The following is a 26,725-nucleotide window of genomic DNA, read 5'->3' as shown; positions in this document are numbered from 1 at the left end:
TCCTGATAGGTTGTGTTTTCACCATATTTGGGTTGAATGTTTTATGGATGTCAATTAGATCCATGATGACACATGGCTTCCAAAGTTCCCTAGGGATCATCTCCATCCCAGTCAGCCTAAAGGGAGAAAGAACATGGAGAAAGGTGCTTGGGAGGTTTTTTTTGTGACATCACTTCTACTCAAATTCCATTGGTTAGAACTCAGTCATATGGCTTCACCTAATGGTATGGGAAACTGGGACATGTAGTCTAGCTTTTTGCCTGGGAAGAAGAGGAAAATGTAATTGGACAAACAGCCAGAAATCTCTTTCTATTCTGGGAAGAGCGTGTATAAGATAAGAAATACTTGAATCATGGGTATACAGAAGAAATTGTAAAGCTATTGGGGACTGCTATTTTCTTTGGGGGAAATGTTGTAACTGCTGATTCACTTTAATGGGTACTCGTTCATTTAGATTTTCTATTACTTCTTGAGTCACGTTTTGTAAGTCACTTTTTAGGTATATATAATTTAAGTTTTAAAATATATTAGCATAAATTTGTTGAAAGTATTTTCTTACTTTAATTTCTGCTGTAACTACAATTATGTTTTTCTTCATTTTTAATATTGTTTACTTAATGCCTTTGATTTTTTTTCACTTGGTTAATCTTACTAGAGATTTATCAGTCTTACTAGTATTTGTCAAAAAATCTTAATTTTTATTTTCATTAATTTCTGTTCTTTATTTACCTCCTTCCTCCACATTATTTGGGTTTATTTTGCTGATCATTTTTCAACTAGTAATTTGGATGCTAAGCTCATTATTTTTCAGCTTTCTTTTCTAATATATGCATTTCGGGCCATACATTTCCCTTGAGTTTGGCTCCAGCTTTGTTGCTGCAAGTATTTATACATAGTGCATTCATTACTGGTTAGTTGTGTGTATCTGCAGATTTCCACTGATTTCTTCTTTAAGGCAAGACTTATTTACAGTGTGATTTTAAATTTCCCCAAGTATATAAGGTTTTCCCAGGGTATATGTTAGGTTATTAATTTCAAAATTAATTGCATAATTATCAGAGAATGTGGGATGTATAATGAGGATTCTATAAAACTTGTTGAGTCTTGCTTTATGGCCTGATATATGCATGTTAAATTTGAGATGTCTTCTCATTTATTATGTCATGGATTCCTTGCAACATTATTTATTCCTTACTCTCATTCTGTTAGATAGATAGTATGACTCCCATTTCTCAACTAAGAACATTACAATTCAACCAACATAATAAGCAACTTTCCCAATTTCACAGATCTAGTTAGTCTTTTATCCAAGCAGAGCAGGTACCAAGTATAAAAAATCAGTATGGTCAGCTTTTTATATTGGCTGCATATGAGCCCTCCTTATATTTCATTACAGAGTTTTAAACCTTCAGAGCAAGGATTTTTTCTTGTTTAAATGGCTTTTTATCTCTCACTTGGTACTTCCAACAATATCTCACACGTATTTGGTGTTCAATAGATATTTGTTGAATTGGAGTAAACCTGAGACTGAAATCTAGCATAATCCTAAAAGAGTATAATAAACAGGTAATTTGTGAATGAATGTTCAAAAAATAAAATAGGACTTGTAGTTCTGGAAGCACTGCAAAAAATAATCTGAAACACTCCTGGTAGAAATACCTAGTAATTCTGGTTAAAGATACAGATATATATGTTACCTATATATTTTATCTATCCGTATCTATACCTATATATCTACCGTACATATAGATCTATATATATAGATCTAGCTAGATATGTTAAAGGATATATATATAAAGATATATCCTTTGTATAGATATATAGCCTACCTCTCTATATAATATATAGACATGTATAGATATATATCTATAGCTATATCTATATAGATATATACATATAAAGGATATATCTATATCTATATATAAATATATAGATATGTTGAAGGATAGGTGGACTGAGGAAGAGGGACCTACAAAGGCAATAAGGGTATAAACAGAGAAATGGGAGGAAAACCAAGTGAATTTAGGTTATAGATGCCATGGCAAGATAGAGAGAACGGTCAATAGTGATCTTTCAATTTAGTGTTAATGATGTTATTAATGACCTTGGAAATAAAAGTTGTGAAGAAGTAGACATTCTCATTTTAAGAGTTTTGGCTGCAAATGGTAAGAAAAGGATCAATTGTAAGCTAGACAGTGCTATGGGTAGAGAAAGACTTTTGTTTGTTTTCAAATGGAAGAGTCATTACCTGGTTTAAGACTTAATCTCTGGCTGGCTATCTCTCAGTCATTCTGTAAGATTCGACTCAGGTGTTCTCTCTAGGAAGCTGTTCCTGCAGTTGCTCAAACTGCCTCTGTTGTCTTAGCATTGTCAACAGGTTATTATCATAACACTTAGAATATTTTGATGAACATATCTGTTTAAATGTCTTGTCCCCTCCAGATTGTGAACTCAATGATCATGTGTTACCTATCTTTGAATCATTAATTCTTGGAAAGCGTTTGGCAATAAAAAGTCTCAGACAATGTTTAAATAAACTATGGAGCCTTTTTTTTTAACTTCCCTCTACCTTTCTATAGATCTTCCTATATCTGTATTTTGTATTTATTTCTTTCATTATAACACCTATAATAATTTTTATTGCATTTATTCTTTTTTACACATATGACCTACCTACTAACCAACATACTTATTCGTTTTTGTAATACTAGTGTCTAGCACAGTGCCTATCATTCATTCATTGAATAATCCATCATTTCTTGAGTAACCAATCATTATTCTAAACTCTGAAAATACCACAGTGAAAAAGACATCTAGTAGAGGAAGACAGATAATAGACAGTAAACTAATAAGTAAAGAAGATTATTTATGATAGTAATTATTAAAGACAAAGAAACAGGGTGAAATGATAGAGTAACTGTTGAAAGTGAGGATTTGTTACTTAAGATATGATACTTAAGGGCAGAGTTAAGAAAGTAAAAATACTACCTTTGTATATAATATTTCTTTATAATATATATTGACTAAACCTTCAAAGTGAGAGGGGATCTCAGTGATCACAGAGTCAAGCCTTTTCATTTCACAGACTGATTCAGAGAGAAAGTGTGACTTGTTGAAGGTATTAGCAAAACTGTAATTTGTCTTTATCTTGGTAAGTGGTTTGGAAACTTTCAGATTCTTTATACCTCATTGGAATTCCCCTGAGATGTAAATGACCCATTTAAATCAGGGACTGAAATGGTGAACTAACCACACCTATTTTCTTCCCCTAACAGAGAATTTAAAAAAAGTATAGAGAGGAGGGCAGAATCTTAAGGAGGAGAAAGCTAACTGGGTTATAATTTGTGATAACAACAGGGAAGGTGCTACAAGAGACTTACAGCATCCAAGTAAAGGAGTCAGGAATTATATATGAAGCTTCAAAATGTTTTTTCCTGATTTTTCTAAGATGCTATGGTAGAAAATTTGAATATATAGAAAGGTCTGGAATGGAAATTATAAATATAAGCCTTTACCCCAGGAATAGCTAATGTTTATTATTTTCCTTATACAAATATATTTCTCTCCTTTTCTTTTCTTTTTACAAAGTTGAGGTCATGTTGTTTTTATATTTTTAAAATATTTTTTTAAATATTTAAGGGAAAACCAGAAAAGTGAAAACAGAAAAGCAAAGAATAACAAACACTCATGGAATCTCTCACTAAGTAAATATTTTTTAGTCATATAAGCCTCAGATCCTTAACTTTTTAAAGAAATAAAGCATTATAATACAGTCTAAGTTTATTTTCCATTCATAGTCCCATTCTCTTTGTTTTCTCCCCAGACACAACTAATATAATGAATTTGGTGTATTTTACTATTACGTTAACATTTTTAAAAATAGTATTATTTCGTGTTTTATTTTAATGTGCACAAATGGAATCAATACATAATTGGAATAATTGAATATAAATGTATGGAAATTGCTTTTTTCACTGAACATTATATTGTTCGGTTCTATTTATGCTGATACATATAGGTCTAGTTTATTAAAAAGTCGTAAGTGTCAGGCTTGATGAATTTTCACTGAACACACCTGTGTAACCAGCACCCAGTTCAAGAAACAGAACATTACCAGCCATCCCTGAACTCCCCCTCATGTCTGTGTTTGAACTTTGTCTGCCTTCTTTTGCCCAACATTATTTATGAAACTTACTTATTTTGTTGTGCATAGTTGTAGTCTATTCTTTCCCATTGTTATAGAATATTTCGTCTTCTTAAATCAATTCAAACTTTTTAATTCATTAAACTATTCATGGACATTTGAGCAGGTTCCAATTTGTGGCTCTCTCAAATAGCGATGCTGTAACATTCTAGGACATATTTGTGTGAACATATGCATGCACTTCAGTTTAGTATATGTCTAAGAATTACTAGGTCATAGGGTATGCATATTTTCAGGTTTAATAGTGCCAGTTTTCCAAAGTATTGTACAAAATTATATTCCCACCAGCAGTGAATGAGAATTCAGTTTACTCTGCCTTCTTGGCAACACTTGATGTTTTCTGTCTTTTTTATTTTAGGCATCATATAGAGTCGTTGTATTTTCTCATTGTGGTTTAATTTGCATTTCCCTGATAATTAAAGAAGTTTTCATATGTTTATCAGCCATTTGGATATTCTCTTTTATGATAAATATTTAGCATTCATACTTAAATATTTTTTCTAACAAAATCTAAAGATATGCAGTGTCTCTATTCTTCACCCAATCTAGGTAAGGAAGTACTTTAGCAGTTTTTAATTTACCACTGCTCCCTCACTTACCAGTTGTATGCCTTTAAGCAAGTTACTTAACCTTATTTTGCCTCATCTGTAAAGTGGGGAAATAACAGTACTTAACTAATAGAGTTGTTGTGAGAATTAAACGAGTTAATATACATAAAGCACTTTGAACAGTGCCTGGCATATAGTACTTGCTATATAAATGTTAGATATTATTATTATTGTTGTTATTGGTGAAAGAATAGACAACAAATAACAAGGGGACAGATTAGAGAGCCCAGAAATAGATTGACATAAAAATAGCTCATTGATTTTTCACAAGGGTGCAAAGGCAACTCAAAGGATAGTCTTTTCAACAAGTTGTGTTGGAACCACTGGATATACATATATGCAAAAAAAAAAAAAGAACTTGACCCATACCTCACACTTTATGCAAAAATCAATTCAAAATGAATCATAAATTGAAACCTAAAACTATAAATCTTCATAGGAAAACATAGGAGAAAGTCTTTGTGACCCGCATTAGGTAAAGAGTTCTGGGATAAGACCCATAGCACAATCCACAAAAGAAAAAAAGTTGATAAATTGGACATTACCAAAATTAAAAAGTTTTGTTCTGTGAAAGACACTGTTAAGAGAATGAAAAGACAAGCCATAGACTGGGAGAAAATATTTCCAAATCACATATCTGACCAAGGACTTACATCTAGAATGCATAAAGAATTCTGAAAAATCAGCAAAGATTTGAACAAATACTCCACTGAAGAAGATATACGGATGGCAAATAAGCACATGGAAAGATGTTCAGCATCATTATTCACTAAGGAAATGCAAAATAAAACCACAATGAGATACCACTGCACATCTATTAAGATGGCTGAAATAAACCTGACATACCAAGTGGTGGTGATGATACAGAGCACCTGGAGCTCTTGTGTATTGCTGGTGGGAAAGCAAGACAGTACAGCCACTTTGGAAAGCAGTTTGGCAGTTTCTTGTAAATTAAAACATAGGCTTGCTACATGACCTTACTGAAATAAAAACTTATGTTCAAACAAACACCTGTATTCAAGTATATAGTAGCCTTATTTCTAACAACCCCAAATTGGAAACAACCAAAGGTCTCTTAGAAGCTGGGGAATAAACCAATTGTGGTACATCTATAAAATGGAATGTTGCTCAGCAATAAAAAGAAACAAACTATTGGTACATGCAACAACATGGATGAATCTCGAATGCATTAAGCTAAGTGAAAAAAGCCAAACTCAAAAGGCCATATGCTGTATGGTTCCACTTATATGAAATTCTGGGAAAGGCAAAAGTATAAGGATGGAGAATAGGGGTGGAAAATAATCAGTGGTTGCCGGCAGTTACTGTTTGACTGCCAAGAGGGAGTATGAGAAAATTTTGGGGGGTGATGGAAGTGTTCTGTAACTTGATTGTGATGGTGATTAAACACTCTTCGTATTTGTCAAATCTTATAGAACTGCACACATACACACATACAAAAGTGAATTTTACTGTATGTGAATTTAAATTTCTTTAAAGTAAAACCTCCTTAGTTTGTATCTCTGAATATTGTTTCTCTGCTACTTCTCTATTCTCGCTTTTGGAACCCCTATTAGTTTTATATTCTCTATTCTCGCTTTTGGAACCCCTATTAGTTTTATATTATATGTTCTCAATTTTTCCCATCTCATCATTTCATTATCATATGTTTTTATTTCTTTATGTAATTGAGTGAATTTCTCAGTATTATCTTTCATTTCATTAATTCTTCCTGCCTCTAGGTCTCAGTGCCTAGCATGCCTGTGGTTTTAGCCCTGACTTATTTCTCTGTGTTGCTTTTCTCCTTTTGTCCATAGAGATCTTTATTTTATATTTGAGTATACCTATGTCTTTTTAACTTTTTTTAAAACTTGGGTTTTATCTACTTTGCTTTTATTATTTATCACTATCTGATATTTCCTTATGCCACCATCCCAGTGATTCTCAACTGGGGCAATTTTGCCCCCCAGAATACATTTGGTAATGCCTGGAGGCATCTTTGGTACAATACACAGGACAGTCCCCCTCAACAAATTATCTGGTGCAAAAGATCAATAGTATTGAGATTGAGAAACCCTGCACTAAGTAATTAAAGAATACTGCATTTTTTCTATATATCATCACAACTTATTTAATTGACTTCCTAATGTGGGGCATTTAGAGGTGTATTTTTTTTTTTTTTGCATTATAGGTATCGCTTTGATAAATAGCCTTGTATAATTTTTTTGGTACTATTAATTAATCCCAAATGTAGGCATTTCTGAACCCAAAGAAAACTAAGTTTTGAGAGGCACCATCTTGGAAGCTGCTAATTACTTAGGGAACAGCACAAGTATGGAAACAACTTTATCATGTCATATCCTCAGCAGAACTTTTATGTTCACACATTTAGATCTTCTATTAGTTTTATCCTTTTAAACTGTTTTTTTCCAAATTATATACTCCTAAGTTGTGTTAAGGCCCTTCGAGTTCTCTACAGCTTTCTGTGAAAGCTTTCCACAGTTTGCCTGATGCTTAGGGAGCAGATTTCAGAATCTACCTGACTCTAATTACCTCATACTTTCTTTATTCTAATTTTCTGTAATACATACAAATATTAAGATGATTGGTAGCAGGGATAAGATAATAGAAAAAAACAGAGGACTAGCTTCAATTTGCTGCCTAACCTTAGTTCAGTTACTTCTCTTATCTGGGCCTTAAGTTTATTATCTGTAAAAAGGAGGAGTTATACCATATAATTCCTATAATATTTTCCAATTATAAATGTATGATATGCTACTATTTTATATTGCTTTTATTTAGCTTTTGGCTATGATCTTTTACTGTTCCTGTGATAAAGTAGAGATAAAATGTTTAAACGTTTCCAAGATCTTAAAAAAACTTCCCATTTTTGTTCTTTATTACCCTCATCTACCTCCTTGTAGTGATTGATAATAGAAACCTTAAAATGAGAAGTGTTTTATGTTGGAGGACTGCAAAGACCAGTACTGTAAAAATAACATAAAAGTTCACAGCTAGATTGGGAAGGGAGAAAACTAGATAAGAAAAAAAGAGGTGGCAGCTGTGTAAAACAAAACCTGGGTCTCAAATCCTGGCAGGGTCAGAGAAATGCACCCCAGGCCCTAATCAGCATGAGGCCCTGTGCAATTCTCAAACTCAGGGTCTTGAAATTTATTAGAATTGCACAGGACCAGAATTCAGGCCTCCCAACCTCCTAGTTAATGTCTTAACACTATACTATGTAATATCATTTGAAATATTATGTCATTTAATTTTACCTAGAGAATGAAGAAACATGCATGAAATAATCTTTTCTAATTTATTTGTATAGGTGTTTTTAACCACTTAACCTATTTTCTGGCTGCTGGTGCTGTTACTTTGGGAATTGGTTTCTTTGCTTTGGCATCAGCTTTGTGGTTCCTGATTTGCAAACGAAGGTAAGGTTTATTAGAATATTTAACTTTTTTTGTTTTAAAAATTCAAAGGTTTTCTTCAAGTGATATTAAACTTAAATAACCATAATCGTGTTGATTCTGTAAGTTGGAGTATGGTTGCAGACCCTTTGACTGGGGAGGGAAAGCTTAACAAGTTTAAAATAGCCTAAAAAGAGAAGTCCTAGAAGTATAATAGTTCAACTAATATAAGAGCAATTTTCATGCATGAAAATTTTAAGGAATAATGAGATCTATTTTATTGTCTAGAAGACATGGGTTTGAATTACAAAGCTAGAAATTTTTGACTACTAATTTAGAGGTTAAAAACATTGCTGAGAAGGAAAGACTCCATTAGGAGATATTTAATTGCTGACAGAATACTCTGGTATGGTGTAAATGTGGTCTTTTGCCAGAGACAGAAAAAAAACATCCTTGCCACCTCAGTTTCTTTCAACCCTAAAATTTGGTATTTTTAATTATTTAATAAGTTCAGTATTTGCTTTGTCTGATGTTTAAAAAAAGTGTAAATTGTAACAGGATCTTCCCATACACTCTTCCAGTGTTCCCTATCTGGGACATGAGTACATACTACCTATCTGCTTGTACAAATCAGAAACTAGAAATTACTCACTTATTCATTCTTTCAACAAATATTTATTGAGTACCTGCCATTGTTCTAGGTACTAAGGATAACAGGAAACTGTGAACAAGTCAGACAAGTTTCCTGTTTTGTACACTTTCAGTGCCACTGGGAGGAGACAGATAATGAACAAATAAAGTGGTCAGGGGGTGTCTCTTCAAGGAGGCAGTATTTAATCTGAGATCTGAGTTAAAAGAAGGAATCAGATGAGTGAAAACCTTACGGAAGAGCTTTCTAAGCTGAAGGGATAGCAAGTACAGAAACCCCAAATGGGAATGATCTTGGTATTGTTCAGTAAACAGAAAGAAGGTCAGTGTGAATAGACTGTAGTGAAAGAGGGAAATAGTGATGAGATTAAAGAGGGAGATAGGGGCCAGATCACATAGGAATTTATAGGCTAGAACATGGAGTTGGGATTTTGTTATTTGTGCCATTAGAAGGTTTTAAGCAGGGGAATGACATCATCATCATCGTCATCATCATAGCTAATACGGAGGGCTTACTGCATACTAGGCACTGTTCTAAGTGCTTTATGTGTTATCCCATTTGGACTTCGGAACAGCCGCATGAGGTAGCAGTAATATTATCCCCATTTTAAAGATTCTATAATGTCACTTTTAGATGATTTACATTTTTACAACACTTTTTAAAATTTGAGACATAATTTACATATAATAAAGTATGTAGATTTTAAATGTATGATGATGAATTTCAACAAATATATTCCCATGTAGCCATAACCCCAGTGAAGACACAGAACTTTTCCATCACCCTGTAAAGTTCCCTCATGCTCCTGTCCAGGCAACGCTCTCCACCTCCCACCCAGAGGCAATTATTATTCCGATTTTTATCACCACAGATTAATTTTGCCTATTCTTGAGCTTCATATAAATGGAATTATATGGACTTTTTATGTATGCTTTTTTCACTTATAATATTTTTGAGATTCATTTATGCTGTTCCATTTATCTGTAGTTCATTGTTGTTATTGATGAGTAGTATTCTATTGTATGATTATATCTCAGTTTGTTTATCCATTCTTCTATTATGGACATTTGGGTCATTTCCAGTTTTTAGCTCCTAGGAATAAGTCTGCTGTGAACATTCTTGTATAAATCTTTTTGTACATGTGCTTTCACTTCTCTTGGGTAAACACCTAGGAGTGGAATTGCTGGATTATATCATCAACTTTATAAGAAACTGCTGAACAGTTTCCAAAGTGAGTGTACACTCCCACCAGCAGTGTATGAGAGTCATGATTCATGTTTTTAAAAGAATTTTTTGCTTCTCTGTGAAGTCTGAATGTTAATGGAGCAAGAGTGAAAGCAGAGAGACAATTTAAGAGACTATTGCATAGTCCAGGTCAGAGAGGACAGTGTCTTGGACTAATATGGAAGTAGAGGAGATGAAAAGAAGGGCTTGGATTTGAGATATGTTTTGCAGGTAAAGTTAGCAGGGCTAGTTGTTGGCTTGGATGAGGAAAGGAAAGATAAGTGAGATGGCAGAATTAATGTTAACACCTATGTTAATGCTAACGCCTTTTGTTAAAACATGAGCAACTGAGTAGTTGATCATGCCATTTACTGATGGGGAGATAATTAAAGAGGGGAGCAAGTTGACAGAGTGGTGATAAACTAGGAGTTGTATTTTGGTTGTAAGTTTGAAAGCCTGTTAGATATCCAAGTGGAAATGTCGAATAGACAGTTGGATATGCATGTATGAACTTCAGGAGAGAAGTCAGGGCTGAAGGTTTAGGTTATCAATGTATAGAGGGTATCTAAAGTCATAGAACTGGATGACATTAACCAGGGAACGATTGTTGAAAGAGAAGGGAAGAGCCCAGGTCTGTGCCCTTCAGCTCAGAAGTCTAGCAAAAGAGTAGGAAGAATCAACAACACCTGAGAAGGAAAAGTGTAAAGGTGTAGCATCAAGGAAGTCAAAATTAGAAAATGTTTCAAGAGGGTGGTGATGATCAGTTATGTTGAAGGTGCTTAAGAAGTTGAGAAAGATAAGGATAAAGAAATAATTTTTAGATTTGGGAACATAGAAGTTACTGGTGACCTTGAAACCTTTTGGGAGAATGAAAGGTTCAGAAGCTTACCTTTGAGTAAAACACAAGAGGTGAGAAAATTGAGACAAGTATAGACATCTCTTTCAAGAAGTCTGTTTTTGTGAAGCAGAGTTGAGAAATGGGGCAGCAGCCGGGGAAGAATGTCAGGTCAAGGAAGGGTTTCTTTTTTCCTCTCTTTCTTTCTAAAGATAGAAGACATGCTTGATATCTCCCTTTCTCTTTCCCAACCCCACTGAATTTGAACCATCACCAAGTTCTATTTATTTTACCTTATAAATCACTCGAATCATCCATTTCTCTCCATTACCACTGCCATCACCTTATCCAAGTTATCATTATCCTCCACACAGACCACTCCAGCAGAACTTATAACTGACCCTCTACCTTCACTATGGTCCCCATTTAATCTCCTCTCCACACCTCCCACACGTTTTCCAAACGCAAATCCGATCAAGTCACTCCACCCATCCACCATCCCGACTATATTATAAAGGACTTTCCATTGCTTTTAGGAAAAAGGCAAAACAACATGACTTTTAAGGCCCTATGTTGTCTGCCTACGTGTACTCTCCAATTTCCTCTCCCACTTTCCCCCTTGCTTCTGCTACACTGCCCTAACCTGGCCACTAGGTCTTTGTTCTTGATATTCTATCTGACTAGAATATTCTTACTCCTTCATCTCCCCTCCTCCACCACACTCCACCTAATAACTACTACTATTTCTTCAGATGTCCAATTCAATCATTCTTCCTCAGAATAGCATTCCCTGACCTCTTTAACTAGGTTAATATATATACATTTGTTTTATACTCACACAGTACCAGGCAGCTTTCCTTGATAACACTTTCCATGGTTGTAATTTTTCATTTTCTTGTGATTATTTTATTAATGTCTGTCTTCTTTACTAGTATTTGCACTCCATGAGAGCAATGATAGTTACATAAGGATAGTGACTGTGCTTTTTCTCCCCTGCAACTATATACAACTCCCAGCATAATGCCTGGCACATAGTAAATACTCAATAAATATTTGTTAAGCAAATTGAATTCACTGAATGAATGAGTCCTAACTGTTAATACCTCATTAAGTAACATAACATGATCTCTTGAATAAATTTGGAAATTTTATAGTACCTTTGAAAGAAGAAATGGCAACCAGCGTTATTTTTTAAATCGTTAAGTTTAGAATGACTGTTAGAGGATACCTTCCCTTTTATTTAACTATCTATCTTTGGTCAGCTGGGGTTTTACTTGCTGCTTCGTTATTTTTAACCCTCTTTCAAAATTGTTTGTGGTCACATGGATGAAGATCACAGGTTCTCTTCCCTTGTAACTCGTTAGTTCAATTCAGTTTCCCTCCATTTACTTTAGCCAGAGATATTATTAAATGTAAAATTGACCAATGAGTTTCATTTCATTTAATTTCCTTTGCTATTAAAGCCAAATTTATGAAAAGACTGATTTATATTAAAAGTTGATTGATTATCTCACAACCAGAAAAAAGGATATCAAAAACGTGTGTGGTCAGTCTTCAAACTGGAAATACTAACCCTGCATGAAAGTAGCTTAATTTACATTCTATAAATAAAATAGGTGTAATGAAATCAATAACATACGAGAAGGGAATATATGAATTGACTTGTGCTTTTAAAAATAAATATGTAGTAGTATGTTTATGCTTATTTTTAAACTTTTATAACTATTGGGAACAGAATAATTTTCATTGGTTTATAATATAATTCCTGTTTAATAATATTGTCTGTAAAATATGTTTCAGAGAAATATTTCAAAATTCCCAATTTAAAGCAACTGATGAGAGATGCAGGCAACGACCGTCAAAGGCGAAGAGTAAATGTCAGTCTCAGTGTGTTTTCATTTCTCGAAATTTTCATACTGGAAGATTCCAATCCCAGGTAGAGTGTAATAATTTATAGCAATATTTTCAAGTAATTTCTTCTGACACCATGTCCTTAGGATTGTTATCTTTAAATTTGAAAGACAAGGTATCCACTGTTATTTATCAATTTGAGGGATAATAACATGGAGCTAAATTTAAACTACCCAAAGAGCTTATATTATAGAAAACTGAAAAACTAAATGAAAATATCTCCTTCTTTCTACAGTTGCTTCTCTATATCTCTAGCCTGAGAACCTACATTCTCCATATTGGAATTGTTATAGGGATTAAAATGAACGTCACAAGAAAAACAAAGCCAAATTGCCAGGCCTATCAGAGGAAAGAGATTTGGAGATAAGAGGATACTCAGATAATCAAATAACCTATCCTAATTTGAAGGATGCAGTAGTGGTATCTCATGGTAGATTTTTCTTAATAGACTATTTATTCAAGCAGTTTTAGGTTCACAGCAAAACTGAGTCGAAAATACAGAGTTCTCATATACCTCTTACCCCCACATGTGTGCAGCCTCTCCCACTATCAACTTCCTGCACCAGAGTGGTACATTTGTTACTGTTGATGAACCTACATTGACACACCATCACCCAAAGTCCATAGTTTACATTGGGATTCACTCTTGGTGTCATACATTCTACTGGTTTGGCAAATAGAGAGAAAGAAAGAGAACAGAGAGAGGGGAGGGTGAAATAGAGAGAGAGATAGAAAGAAAGAGAGAGAAAGAGAGAGAGATGTATCTACCATTTTAGTATCATACAGAATAGTTTCACTACCCTAAAAATCTTGTTCTCTGCCTGTTCATCCCTCTCTCCCCCACCCCCAACCTCTGGCAACTAATGATTGTTTTATTGTTTCCATAGTTCTGCGTTTTCTAGAATGTCATATATTTGGAATCATGCAGTATGTAGCTTTTTCACAATTGGCTTCTTTCACCTAGTAGTATGCATTTTAAATTCTCCCTATATTTTCAAGGCTTGATTGCGCTCTTCTTTTTAGCACTGAATACTGTTTCATTGTATATCTCAATGTATTTATCCATTCACTTACTGAAGGACATCTTGGTTGCTTCCAAGTTTGGGCATTTATGAAGAAAGCTGCTACAAACATCCACATGCAGGTGTTTGTGTGGACGTATGTTTTCAGTTCATTTGGGTAAATACCAAACAGCATGATCACTGGATCAAATAGTGAGAGGTGTTTGGTTTTGTAAGAAACTGCCAAACTGTTCGCCCAGGTGCCTGTACCATTTTGCGTTCCCACCAGCCGTGAGTGAGAGCTCCTGTTGCTCCACATCCTCACCAGCATTTGGTGTTGCCAGTGTTTTGGTTTTCATCAATATGTTAGGTGTGTAGTGGTATTATGTTGTTTTAATTTACATTTCCCTAATGACATACGATGTTGAACATCTTTTCATGTGTTTACTTGCCATCTGTATTATCTTCTTTGGTGAGGTGTCTGTCTGTATCTTGTGTGCATTTTTTAATTTGGGTTGTTTGTTTTCTTATTGTTGAGTTTTAAGAGTTCTTTGTATATATTTAATAACAGTCTTTTATCACGTATGTCTTTTGCAAACATTTTCACTCAGCTTGTCTTCTCATTCTCTTGATATCTCACTACAGTTTTAATTTGTATTTTCCTGCTAAAAAATGAGATCATTGTCTTTTCTAAAGTTCATCAGCCATTATGGTTTTCTCTTATGTAAAATATTTGTTCAAAGCTTTTACCTCTCTTTCTATTAGTGTGTCTTTTTATTATAAAACTTTAAAAGAGTTGTTGGTTCTGAATACCTAATCCTTTGTCAGTTATGTTAATTTTGATATCTTCATCCATTTTGTGGAATTTCTTTTCGCTATTTCTATGATGTGTTCTGATGAACAAAAAATTCTTTAATTTTTAATGACCCACCAGTAATGTGTAAGAGGACCACGTTTTCCATCTCCTCACCATCGTTTGGTGTGATCAGCATTTTTTATTTTATCCATTCTAAAATATGTGTAGTGATTTTAATTTGCATTTCTTTAATGGATAGTGATGTTGAATAGCTTTTTTATATTTTTATTTGCCATCCATATATCTTCTTTGGTGAAGTGTCCAAGTATTTTGTGCATTTTCTACTTGGATTATTTTCTTACTGTTGAATTTAGAGAGTTCTTTGTATATTCTGGATATGAGTCTTTTTTTGTCAGATATATCATTTACAAGTATTTTCTCTCATTTGGTGACGTATTTTCATTCTCTTAACCGAGAATTTTGCAAAGCATAAGTTTTTAATTTCAATAAATTCCAATTTATCTATTTTTTCATTTTGGATTGTGCTTTTAGCATCTTGTCCAAGAACTCTTAGCATAAATCTAGGTCATAAGGATTCACTTCTATGTCCTCTTCTAAAAGTTTTACAGTTTTAGGATTGTTTTGTTTTATATATAACAGCTTTATTGAGAGTTAGTTCACACAGCATACAATTTGTCTATTTGAAGTGTATAATTCAGTGGTTTTTAGATGTTCACGGAATTGTATAACCATCTTCACAATCAATTTAGAACATTTTTATCACCTCAAAAAGAAATACCATATCCTTAGCAATCACCACCCCTCCATATTCCCCCAACCCTCCTAGGCCTAGACAACCACTGATCTATAGATTTGCCTATTCCAGAAATTTCTTATAAATAGAAGCATACAATATATGGTCTTTTGTATCTGGCTTCTTTCATTTACCCTAATGTTTTCAAGGTTCACCCATGTTTTTGCATATATCAGTATTCGTTCTTTTTCATGGCTGAATAATATCCCATTGAATGGATTGATCACATTTTGTGTATCCATTTATCTATTGGAGGATATTTGGGTTGTTTCCACGTTTTGATTTTTATGAATAATGCTGCTATGAACATTTGTGTACAAGTTTTTGTGTGGACATATGTTTTCATTTCTCTTGGGTATATACCTAGGAATGGAAATGCTGGGTCATATGGTAACTCTATGTTTGACTTTTGAAGAACTGCCAGACTATTTTCCAAAGTGCCTACACCATCTTATATCCCTACAGGCAGTGTATGAAGGTTCCAATTTTTCACACTTTTGTTAACACTTGTTATCTTTCTTTTTTCTTGTATTTACCCTAGTGGACATCAAGTGGTATCTCATTGTGATTTTGATTGGCATTTCAAAGACTAATGATGTTGAGAATCATTTCATGTGCTTATTGGATATTTATATATCTTCTTTGGAGAAAGGTCTATACAGAGCCTTTGTCCATTTGGTTTTAAGACTTCTTTATATATTCCAGACACAAGTCCCATATCACACATATGATGTGTAAAAATTTTCTCCCCTCTCATAGGTTGTCTTCTCACTTTCTTATAGTGGTGTCTGAAGAACCAAAGTTTTTAATTTTCATGAGTTCAATTTATCCATTTTTTTCTTTTGTTGCTTGTGCTTTTGGTGTCATATCTAAAACTATTCCCTAATCTAAGATTGTAAAGATTTATGCCTATGTTTTCTTCTAAGAGTTTTAGCTTTTGTATTTAAGTGTTTGATCCATTTTGAGCTAGTTTTTGTACACCGTGTGAGGTATTGGCCCAACTTCATTCATTTGCGTGTAGATATCTAGTTGTCCCAATACCATTTGTTGAAAAGATTATTCTTTTCCCGTTGAATTGTCTTGGCACTCTTGTCGAAAATCAATTGACTGTAAATGTGAGTATTTATTTCTGGAATCTCAGTTCGATTCCATTGATCTGTATATCTATCCTTATACCAGTACCACTCTGTCTTAATTACTGTGGCTTTGTAGTAAATTTTATCAGAAAGTGTTCCAACTTTGTTCTTCTTTTTCAAGATTGTTTTGCCTATTATAGTTTTACATTTTATATTTCTATCTTTCATCTATTTTTAGTTAATTTTTGTGTAGGGTGTGAAGTTTAGATCCCAGTTGATTTTTTGGGCTGCTAATGTCTAATTGTTCCAGCACTACTGACTGAAAAGGCAATCCTTCTTCCATTGGATTACTTTTGAAATTTTTAAAAATTATTCTTTTATTGAGATCATAATAGTTTATAACATTGTAAAATTTCAGTTGTACTTTATCATTAGTCAGTCAACACATATGTGTGCCCATTACCTCCTATGGCCCCCCACCCACCCTCTGGTAAATACTAATCTGTTCTCTTTGTCCACGTGTTAGTTCATCTTCCACATATGAGTATAATCATGCGGTGTTTGTCTTTCTCTTTCTGGCTTATTTTGCTTAACATAATACCCTCAAGGTCCATCCATGTTGCAAATGGGATGATTTTGTCTTTTTTTATGGCTGAGCAGTATTCCATTGTATATATATACCACATCTTCTTTACCCATTCATCAGTCAATGGGCACTTGGGTTGCTTGCAAGTCTTGGCTATTGTGAATAATGCTGCAATGGACATAGGGGTGCATAAGTCTCTTTGAATTGTTGATTTCAAGTTCTTTGGGTAAGTACCCAGTAGTGGGATAGCTGGGTCATATGGTATTTCTATTTTGAATTTTTTGAGAAATCTCCACACTGTTTTCCATAGTGGCTGCACCAGTTTGCATTCCTACCAGCAGTGGATGAGGGTTCCCTTTTCTCAACAACTTCTACAACATTTGTTATTTTTTGTCTTGGTCATTATAACCATTCTAATGGGTGTAAGATGATATCTCATTGTAGTTTTGATTTGCATTTCCCTAATGATTAGTGACGTTGAACATCTTTTCATGTACCTGTTGGCTATCTGTACATCTTCTTTGGAAAAATGTCTGTTCATATCCTCTGCTCATTTTTTGATTAAGTTGTTTGGGGTTTTTTTTTTGTTGAGTTGTGTGAGTTCTTTATATATTATGGAGATTAACCCATTGTCAGATATATGATTTGCAAATATTTTCTCCCAGTTGGTGTGTTGTCTTTTTGTTTTGTTCCTGGTTTCCTTTGCCTTGCAGAGCTCTTTAGTCTGATGAAGTCATATTTGTTAATTTTTTTCTTTTGTTTCCCTTGCCCAAGTAGAGATGGTATTCGAATAGATGTTTCTAAGGCTGACGTCAAAGAGCATACTGCCTATATGTTCTTCTAGGAGCTTTACAGTTTCATCTCTTACCTTCAAGTCTTTGATCCATTTTGAGTTAATTTTTGTGTATGGAAAAATATAATTGTCTACTTTCATTCTTTTTCTATACAGGAAGTCAACAAGGAAATAGTGGAACTAATTGAAAAACTAGACCAGATGGAGTTAATAGATATATCTAGAACACTCCATCCCAAATCAGCAGAATACACATTCTCCTCAAGTGCACATAGAACATTCTCAAAGATAGACCATATGTTGGGGAACAAGGCAAGCCTCAACATGTTTAAGATGACTGAAATCATATTTAGTAATTTTTTGAAGAGACACAGCACCATTTATTGAAGAGACTTTCCTTTCGCCATGGTATGTTGTTGGCTCCTTTGTCGAAGATTAGCTGTCCGTAGATGTGTGGTTTTATTTCTGGGCTTTCACTTCTGTTCCATTGATCTGTGCACCTGTTTTTGTACCAGTACCATGCTGTTTTGATTACCATAGCTTTGTAGTATATTTTGAAGTGTGGGATTCTGATGCCTTCAGCTTTGTTCTTTTTTCTCAATATTGCTTTAGCTATTTGGGGTCTTTTGTTGCCCCATATGAATTTTAGCATTCTTTATTTCTATTTCCGTGAAGAATATCATTGGGATTCTGATTGGGATTGCATTTAATCTGTAGATTTCTTTAGGTAGTATGAACATTTTACCTATGTTTATTCTTCTAATCCATGTGCATAGAATATCATTCCATTTCTTTGTGTAATCATCGATTTCTTTCAATAACGTTTTATAGTTTTCATTGTATAGGTCTTTCACCTCTTTGGTTAAATTTATTCCTAGATATTTTATTCTTTTTGCTGCAGTTGTAAATGGGATTGTATTCTTGAGTTCTCTTTCTGTTATTTCATTATTAGTGTAAGCAATGCAACTGATTTTTGTAAGTTGATTTTGTACCCTGCATCTTTGCTATAGCTGTTGATTATTTCTAATAGTTTTCCAATGAATTCTTTAGGGTTTTCTATATATAAGAATATGTCATCTGCAAACAGTGAGTGTTTCAGTTCTTCACTACCTATTTGGATTCCTTTTATTTCTTTTTCTTGCCTAATTGCTCTGACCAAAACCTCCAGTACTTTGTTGAATAAGAATGGGGAGAGTGGGCACCCTTGTCTTGTTCCTGTTCTCAGAGGGATGACTTTCAGTTTTTGCCCATTGAGTATGATGTTGGCTGTGGGTTTGTCATGCATGGCCTTATTATGTTGAGATACTTTCTTTCTGTACCCATTTTACTGAGAGTTTTTATCATAAATGGAGGTTGGATCTTGTCAAATGCTTTCTCTGCATCTATTGAGACGATCATGTGGGTTTTGTTCCTCATTTTGTTACCATGGTGTATCACATTGATTGACGTGTGGATGTTGAACCATCCCTGTGTCCCTGGTATAAATCCCACTTGATCATGGTGTATGATCTTTTTAATGTGTTGCTATATTCGATTTGCCATTATTTTGTTGAGGATTTTTGCATCTATGTTCATCAGTGATATTGGCCTCTAACTTTCCTTCTTTGTGTTTTCCTTGTCTGGCTTTGGGATCAGGGTGATGTTGGCCTTGTAGAACGTGTTAGAAAGCATTCCATCTTCCTCAATTTTCTGGAATAGTTTGAGAAGGACAGGTATTAACTTTTTCTTTGCAAGTTTGGTAGAATTCTCCAGAGAAGCTGTCTGGTCCTGGACTTTTATTTTTGGGGAGGTTTTTGACTGCTGTTTTAATCTCTTTACTTGTGATTGGTCTATTCAGATTCTCTATTCCTTCTTCATTCAGTTTTGGGAGTTTGTAAGAGTCTAGGAATTTATCTCTTTCTTCTAGATTGTCCAATTTGTTGGCATATAGTTTTTCATAGTATTCTCTTATAATCCTTTGTATTTCTGTGGTATCTGTTGTAATTTCTCCTCTTTCATTTCTAATTTTATTTATTTGAGTCTTCTCTCTTTTTTTCTTAGTGAATCTGGCTAAGGGTTTGTCAATTTTGTTTATCTTCTCGAAGAACCAGCTCTGTTTCATTGATCCTTTCTACTGCTCTTTGGTTTCTATTTCATTTATTTCTGCTCTAATTTTTATAATTTCCCTCCTTCTACTGACTTTGGGCTTTGTTTGTTCTTCTTTTTCTAGTTTTGTTAGGTGTTGCTTAAGATTACTTATTTAGATTTTTCTTGTTTATTCAAGTGGGCCTGTATTGCTATGAATTTCCCTCTTAGGACCACTTTTGCTGCAACCCGTGTGAGTTGGTATGGTGTATTTTCATTTTCATTTGTCTCCAAATAGTTTTTGATTTCTTCTTTAATTTCTACATTGATCCATTGGTTGTTCAGTAGCACGTTGTTTAGTCTCCACATCTTTCTCACTTTCCCAGCTTTTTGCTTGTAGTTTAATTATGATTGGAAAAGCATTATGGTCAGAAAAGGTGCTTGATATGATTTCAATCATCTTAAATATGTTGAGGCTTGCCTTGCTTCCCAACATATGGTCTATCTTTGAGAATATTCTATGTGCACTTGAGGAGAATGTGTATTCTGCTGATTTGGGATGGAGTGTTCTAGATATATCCATTAACTCCATCTGGTCTAGTTTTTCAATTAGTTCCACTATTTCCTTGTTGACTTCCTGTATAGATGATCTATCCCTTGACTTAAGTGGGGTATTGAGGTCCCCTACTATTATTGAGTTGCTGTTAATTTCTCCTTTTAGGTCTGTTAATAGATGCTTTATGTACTTTGTGGCTCCTGTGTTAGGTGCATATATATTTATAATTGTTATGTCCTCCTGGTGGAGCGTCCCTTTGATCATTATATACTGCCCTCTTTGTCTCTCATTGCCTTTTTTATCTTGAAGTATGCTTTGTCTGATATAAGTATGGCAACATCTGCTTTCTTTTGTTTGCCATTAGCTGGAGTATCATCTTCCATCCCTTCACTCTGAGTCTGTGTTTGTATTTAGAGCTGAGATGTGTTTCCTGGAGGCAGCACATTGTGGGGTCTTGTTTTTTAATCTATCCAGCCACTTCATGTCTTTTGATTGGAGAATTCAATCCATTTACACTTAGAGTGATTATTGATATATGAGGGCTTAAGACTGCTATTGTATCACTAGTTTTCTGGTTATTCTGTATTTCCCTTGTTTCTCATCATGTGTATTTCCAACTGCCAGTTCAGTTTGATGTTTCTCTATGATGGTTTTCTCAGTTTTCTCTTTGTTTATCATTTGTCTGTTTGTTCTGATTTTTTGTTTAGTGGTTACCGTGAAGTTTGTATAAAAGATCTTGTAGATGAGATAGTCCATTTTCTGATAGCCTCTTATTTCCTTAGTCTAAGCATGTTCCATCCCTTTCCTCTTACCCATCTAAGTTATTGTTGTCACAACTTATTCCATTTTGTGTTGTGAGTTTGTGATTAAAATAGTGATTATAGTTATTTTTCATGCTTTCTTTCCCTTTACCTTTAATGTTATAACTAAGTATTTGCTAACCTGTTCTGATAGAGAGCTGCAATTTTCTGATTTTTGTCTATCTATTTATCTCCTTGCTCAAGGCTTTGTAAATCCTTTCTTTTTTTTCAGGTGTGAGGGTCTTCTTGATCATTTCTTTGGGGGGGGGTCATGTGGTGATGAACTCCCTCAGCTTTTGTTTATCTGGGAAAGTTTTATTTCTCCATCATTTCTGAAGTATAGTTCCACTGGATAGAGTATTCTTTGCTGATAATTTTTGTCTTTAAGAAATTTGAATATATAATTCCACTCTCTCCTAGCCTGTAAGTTTTCTGCCAAGAAATTCACTGGAAGCCTGGTAGGAGTTCCTTTGTAGGTTATTTCCTTCTGCCTTGCTGCCCTTATTTTTTCCTTCTCATTGTTTTTTGCCAGTTTTACTACTATATGCCTTGGAGAAGGTATTTTTACATTGATGTAATTAGGAGTTCTATTAACTTCCTTTACATGTAATTCCAGCTCTTTCCCCAGGTTTGGGAAGTTCTAAGTTATTATTTCTTTGAACAAGCTCTCTGCTCCTTTCTCCCTCCCTTCTCCCTCTGGAATCCCTGTAATCCTTATGTCGCATTTCCTAACTGAGTAGGATATTTCTCAGAGAATTTCTTCATTTCTTTTTAGTCTTAGCTCTCTCTCCTCCATCTGAAATATTTCTATATTTCTGTCCTCTAAATTAATGATTTTGTCTACCATAATATCAGCTGTATTTTTTAAGGATTCTAGATTTTCCTTTATCTCATTCATTTTATATGTTTTAGAAATTTGTGTTTTTCAATGAATTCGTCTTTTTTACCTAAGTTGTTGAATTTATTGGCATAAAGTTTTTATAATATCCTCTTATTATCCTTCTAATATCTATAGAATCTTTACAGATGGCACTCTTTTTTTTTTCTTTGAGGAAGATTAGCCCTGAGCTAACATCTGCTGCCAATCCTCCTCTTTTTGCTGAGGAAGACTACCCTGAGCTAACATCCAAGCCCATCTTCCTCTACTTTATATGTGGGATGCCTGCCACAGCATGGTTTAACAGGAGTGCATAGGTCCATGCCTGGGATCTGAACTGGTGAACCCCAGGCTGCCAAAGCTGAACATGCTAACTTAACTGCTGTGCCACCAGGCCAGCCCCTAGAGATGTCACTCTTTTTATTCCTGATTATATTTCTCTTTTCCTAAATCAGTCTTCCTAGGAGTTTTCAATTTTATTATTCTTAGACCTTTCTTCTTGTATAATATAAACATTTAATATTCAAATTTCCTTCTAAGCACTGCTTTTGCCTCATCCTTCAAATTTTTGTTTTGCTTTTATCATTATTCCATTCAAAATATTTTAAAATTTCCTTTCTTCATCTTTCATGAATTGACATTTTTGAAGAATACACACCAGTTATGTTATAGATCATAGACTGTTCCTGGTTTTGGCTTTTCTTGTGATCAGATTCACCTTATCACATCTGAAGGCACACAGTGTTCATCTGCTCTTCATTAGTGATTTTAGTTGATCACTAATCAAGATGATGTCTATTTTTCCTCACTGTATTATTCCTATTTTTACCCTGGCAATTAATAAACAATTTGTGTGGTGACACTTTGAAACAATGTAAATATCCTTCTCTTCATCAAACTCTACTTACTAGCTATATAAATTTTTCTTGCATGAGCCAATCTTTACAAAACTGTAGCAAAATGATGATTTTTCAATTCCGCCACTCCTATCCATATTAGTCATTTGGCTTTCTGCTGTAAGGAAGGAGCTCCCTTCTTCCTTATTTTATTTATTTTTTTATCAGTATAAACTCATGGATTTCTCTTTTATTCAGCAGATTATAACCCATTACTCTCATTACTTTGATGCTCAAAGTTTCCCAAATTTTACCAGTGGGCACCCCTTCAAGATTATTTCTCTGTCTTTTTGATATGTCCCCATCAATTTTTGAGTCATTACTTACTTCTGATACTATAACATCATTTTTAATGGTTGAAAGAATATTCGATGTATTAATATCTATATATCATCATACATTTAACTATTTCTTTACTCTTAGAATTTTAAATTGCAGGTTTTAAAAATGCTAAACAATGTGTGATGAACATTCTGGTAAACTCAAAATTATGTACTTGATAATAAATTTCTAGAAGTGATTTGTCAAATTGCCCTCCAGAAAAATTCTACCTATTTATATGTAGCAATACATAAGAATACCTATTTTGTCATTCTCTTATTTGGGGTAGAATTTTAATCAATCTAGGGCCTTACTCTGTCATTCCCAGACCAGCAATATCAGCATTACTTGGGAGCCTGTTAGAAATGCAGAATCTTAGACCCCACCCCAAACTACTAAGTCAGAATCTGCATTTTAACAAGCTCCACAGGTAATACATAGGCACATTAAATTCTGAGAGACAGTGTTCTAATATAATTTATATGGGAGTCACAAATTGAATTGGTTCTAAATCCAGGCAATTCAGTCAGGAGCTTATACTTGCATTTATATTATTAAAAGGTGAAAGTGACAAAGAAATAAAGTTGGTTATAAAAAAAGTGCCTATGTGTTATCCGATATATATGAATATATCATATATGTATATATACCCTATATGTATGTATATCCTAAGTTAGCCTTTTGGGGGACAGGGCAATGCAGATCAGCACAGAATACTAACATTGTTCCCCCAGAACACAACACGAGACAATGTTATTATCTCTCCAGCCTCATCTTCATCTACTCCATCCCAACACCCTATGTACTAGCCCATTGTTTGTCTAGTGGTCTAAGGGAAACCTGAATCAGAATCACTTGCAGAGTGTGTTACAATGCGTACTCCCAACCCTCACTCTCAGAGACTCTGTTTTGGTTGGGTCTGATATTATGTCCAAGAATCAGCATTTTATCCAGCACACCAGGTGATTCTGATGCTCTGAAGTTTGAGAACTACTACACCACCCACTTCCTAGAACGCATCTGGAATGTATTGTTTAAACAAATGTTTTATTTGCTTCAAAAGAATAGTTGCATTTTTATAAAAGCCTTCAGCCAGAATTCACTTTTTATTGTTGATGGTTAATGAAATAAATAAGTCTAGGAATTCTGATTGCTTTTTTAGCCCTTTCTAGTTCTAACCAAGTGCCTCTAAGTGAGGATGGAGAGAAACAATCCTGTTGAACTCTATTTCACCCTTTCATTCCCTATCCTGGAGACTACCTTCTTGAATTAATTCACATTCTTTTCAGATGATACCTCAACAATTTTCTGTCAATATTGTTTGGTGAAATAGATTCATATCATAGAAAAAACCATGATTCCATCAAAATGTTATTATGATGTTAAAATATTACTATATGTCAAATATATTCTTAAAATTATATAAAAACTATTCAGTTTTTAAAATACAAATAACATTTTTTTATGTAGGAGGAGCAAAGAAGAAAAGAAACAGCACCCATAAAAGGTACTTTTTCTCAACAATTTATTAGAAGAAATTGTCATTAACTTATAGCAATTCACATCTTAAAGAATCAAGAGGCTATCCTAAATGTTATCTAAATTTTTTTAAAACCATGAAAATTCAAGGAAAATATTAATTTATTAGCGTATGAATGGGCATATATTCTTTAGAAAACAAAACTTTCAATGTCATATCTTAAATTGTGAAATTTTAATTCTTGTCCCTTATTTATACCCAAAGGTATCACAGTCCCTGCCATATAGTAATGCCAGAGGGTCAAAAGACATAAGTGTTTTGTAAGCCTTTAGATACTGTGTATTATGTCTTATATCTTGAAACTTTACCCTCCTACATAATTTTAGAAATGCTGAATATAAAATGTAATAAGATATTTAAAACAGCTTTAAAAATTAATGTTATACATTAATATCAAAAGTTAATATGTAAAATATTATAAAAGATATTTTAGGGCATTGTATAAAGGTGATATTTTCTAGTACTAACTGTGCAGCATAAATAATGGAAAAAGTATGAAACTTAGAGTAACAAAACTCTAGACTGAAGTGTATTTTGCATCTGATTTGCAATGAGTCGTTTCCTCAAGTCTCAGTTTTCTCTTTTGTGAAATGGTGTTAATAACTACCTTGAAGAATTATTGAGAGGATGAATGAGATACGGAAGTATACCAAACTGCTTTGTAAATTGTAGGGCACTATAGGAATGTTAGTTGTTACTTTTATTGGTGTAAAGCCAACCCATAGGCCCCTCCCACTGTGAACCAAACATTTTGTAATCTGCCTACTTAAGGAGGCAGGTATTTTTTAAATTTGTTTTTTAAATGAGGCACTATGTAGCTATAAATGGTTAAGAAACTATCCGCCTTTTCTAATTTTAAGGGACATTCCAGAACTGAGATTTCTAGCCTGTTTAGAATCTTCTCCTGTTAATATAGTTTGATTTTATTTAGAATAGGCTTTTCTGCTCTTGATTATCATGAAAATATTTCTAATTCCCAGTTACATATTTAGCATTGTACAGATGATGATAGCAACTCAGAATTTTCACTACAGCATCATCCTGTCCATCATAACCCTAAAAAGAGTCTGAATTTTAAAAAGAAACATTGTCCTTATAATTAAGATTTGTCTCATGAATATGTAATATTCATAGTAAATCTGGTTTTCTTTTACAGCAATTAAAGGTCACTCTAAAGATGGATTCTGCCTTACAATAAAAAAGGTCACTCGTGACCCCTCAGAGTCCAGCTTGACAACAAATCGCAGCAGTGTTACCTTAGGCTTATCAGCATTACCATCTGATTCTCACTACAGCCAAAGCATAGAAGCAGCTGATGACTGGTTTTCTGATGATTCTCTAGCAAGAAAGAGCTCGCCAATGCCTCTTCTCAGGGAACCTCTAATGGAAAAAGTATTTTCATACCTGTCAACCATTTCATTAGAAGACTGTCCTGAAAATGTACTGAATATGGCGCTTTATGATAATCAAAAAGATGACAGCATTAAGGAAGTATTTTCACGAGGAAATGCAGAGGTGGAAATACAAAACCTTCAACATAATATTGAATGACTTTTCTTTTGAAACTTTGTATACACTGAAATCATGTAAAGTTAAAACTGAATTACCAGCTTCCGAGTCTCTTAACATGTCCATGCTAATATTGCTTTTCCTGTTCTTTACCGTGGAGTGGTCCTACATGCCTTGCCGGTTCTTCTTTCTAGAAAGAAAATTACAGGAAGAACTAGAGTGATATGAACATTAAGCTTAACTCCTTGTATCTCA

General features: G+C 34.0%; 1 protein-coding gene across 1 annotated transcript; it reads left to right on the top strand.

Annotated features, from left to right (window-relative positions):
* The first annotated feature begins 208 nt into the window (after positions 1-208).
* C5H1orf185 (chromosome 5 C1orf185 homolog) lies at positions 209-26,725 on the top strand. The gene is made up of 5 exons (XM_046660383.1): positions 209-224; positions 8,141-8,246; positions 12,731-12,866; positions 24,892-24,928; positions 26,118-26,725. Exons 1-5 carry the CDS (start codon positions 209-211, stop codon positions 26,510-26,512), a joined length of 690 nt encoding a protein of 229 aa, XP_046516339.1. The 3' UTR covers positions 26,513-26,725.

This window comes from Equus quagga, chromosome 5 (genome assembly GCF_021613505.1).
Source record: "Equus quagga isolate Etosha38 chromosome 5, UCLA_HA_Equagga_1.0, whole genome shotgun sequence".
NCBI lineage: Eukaryota > Metazoa > Chordata > Mammalia > Perissodactyla > Equidae > Equus > Equus quagga.
This window is presented reverse-complemented; position numbering and strand designations above follow the sequence as displayed.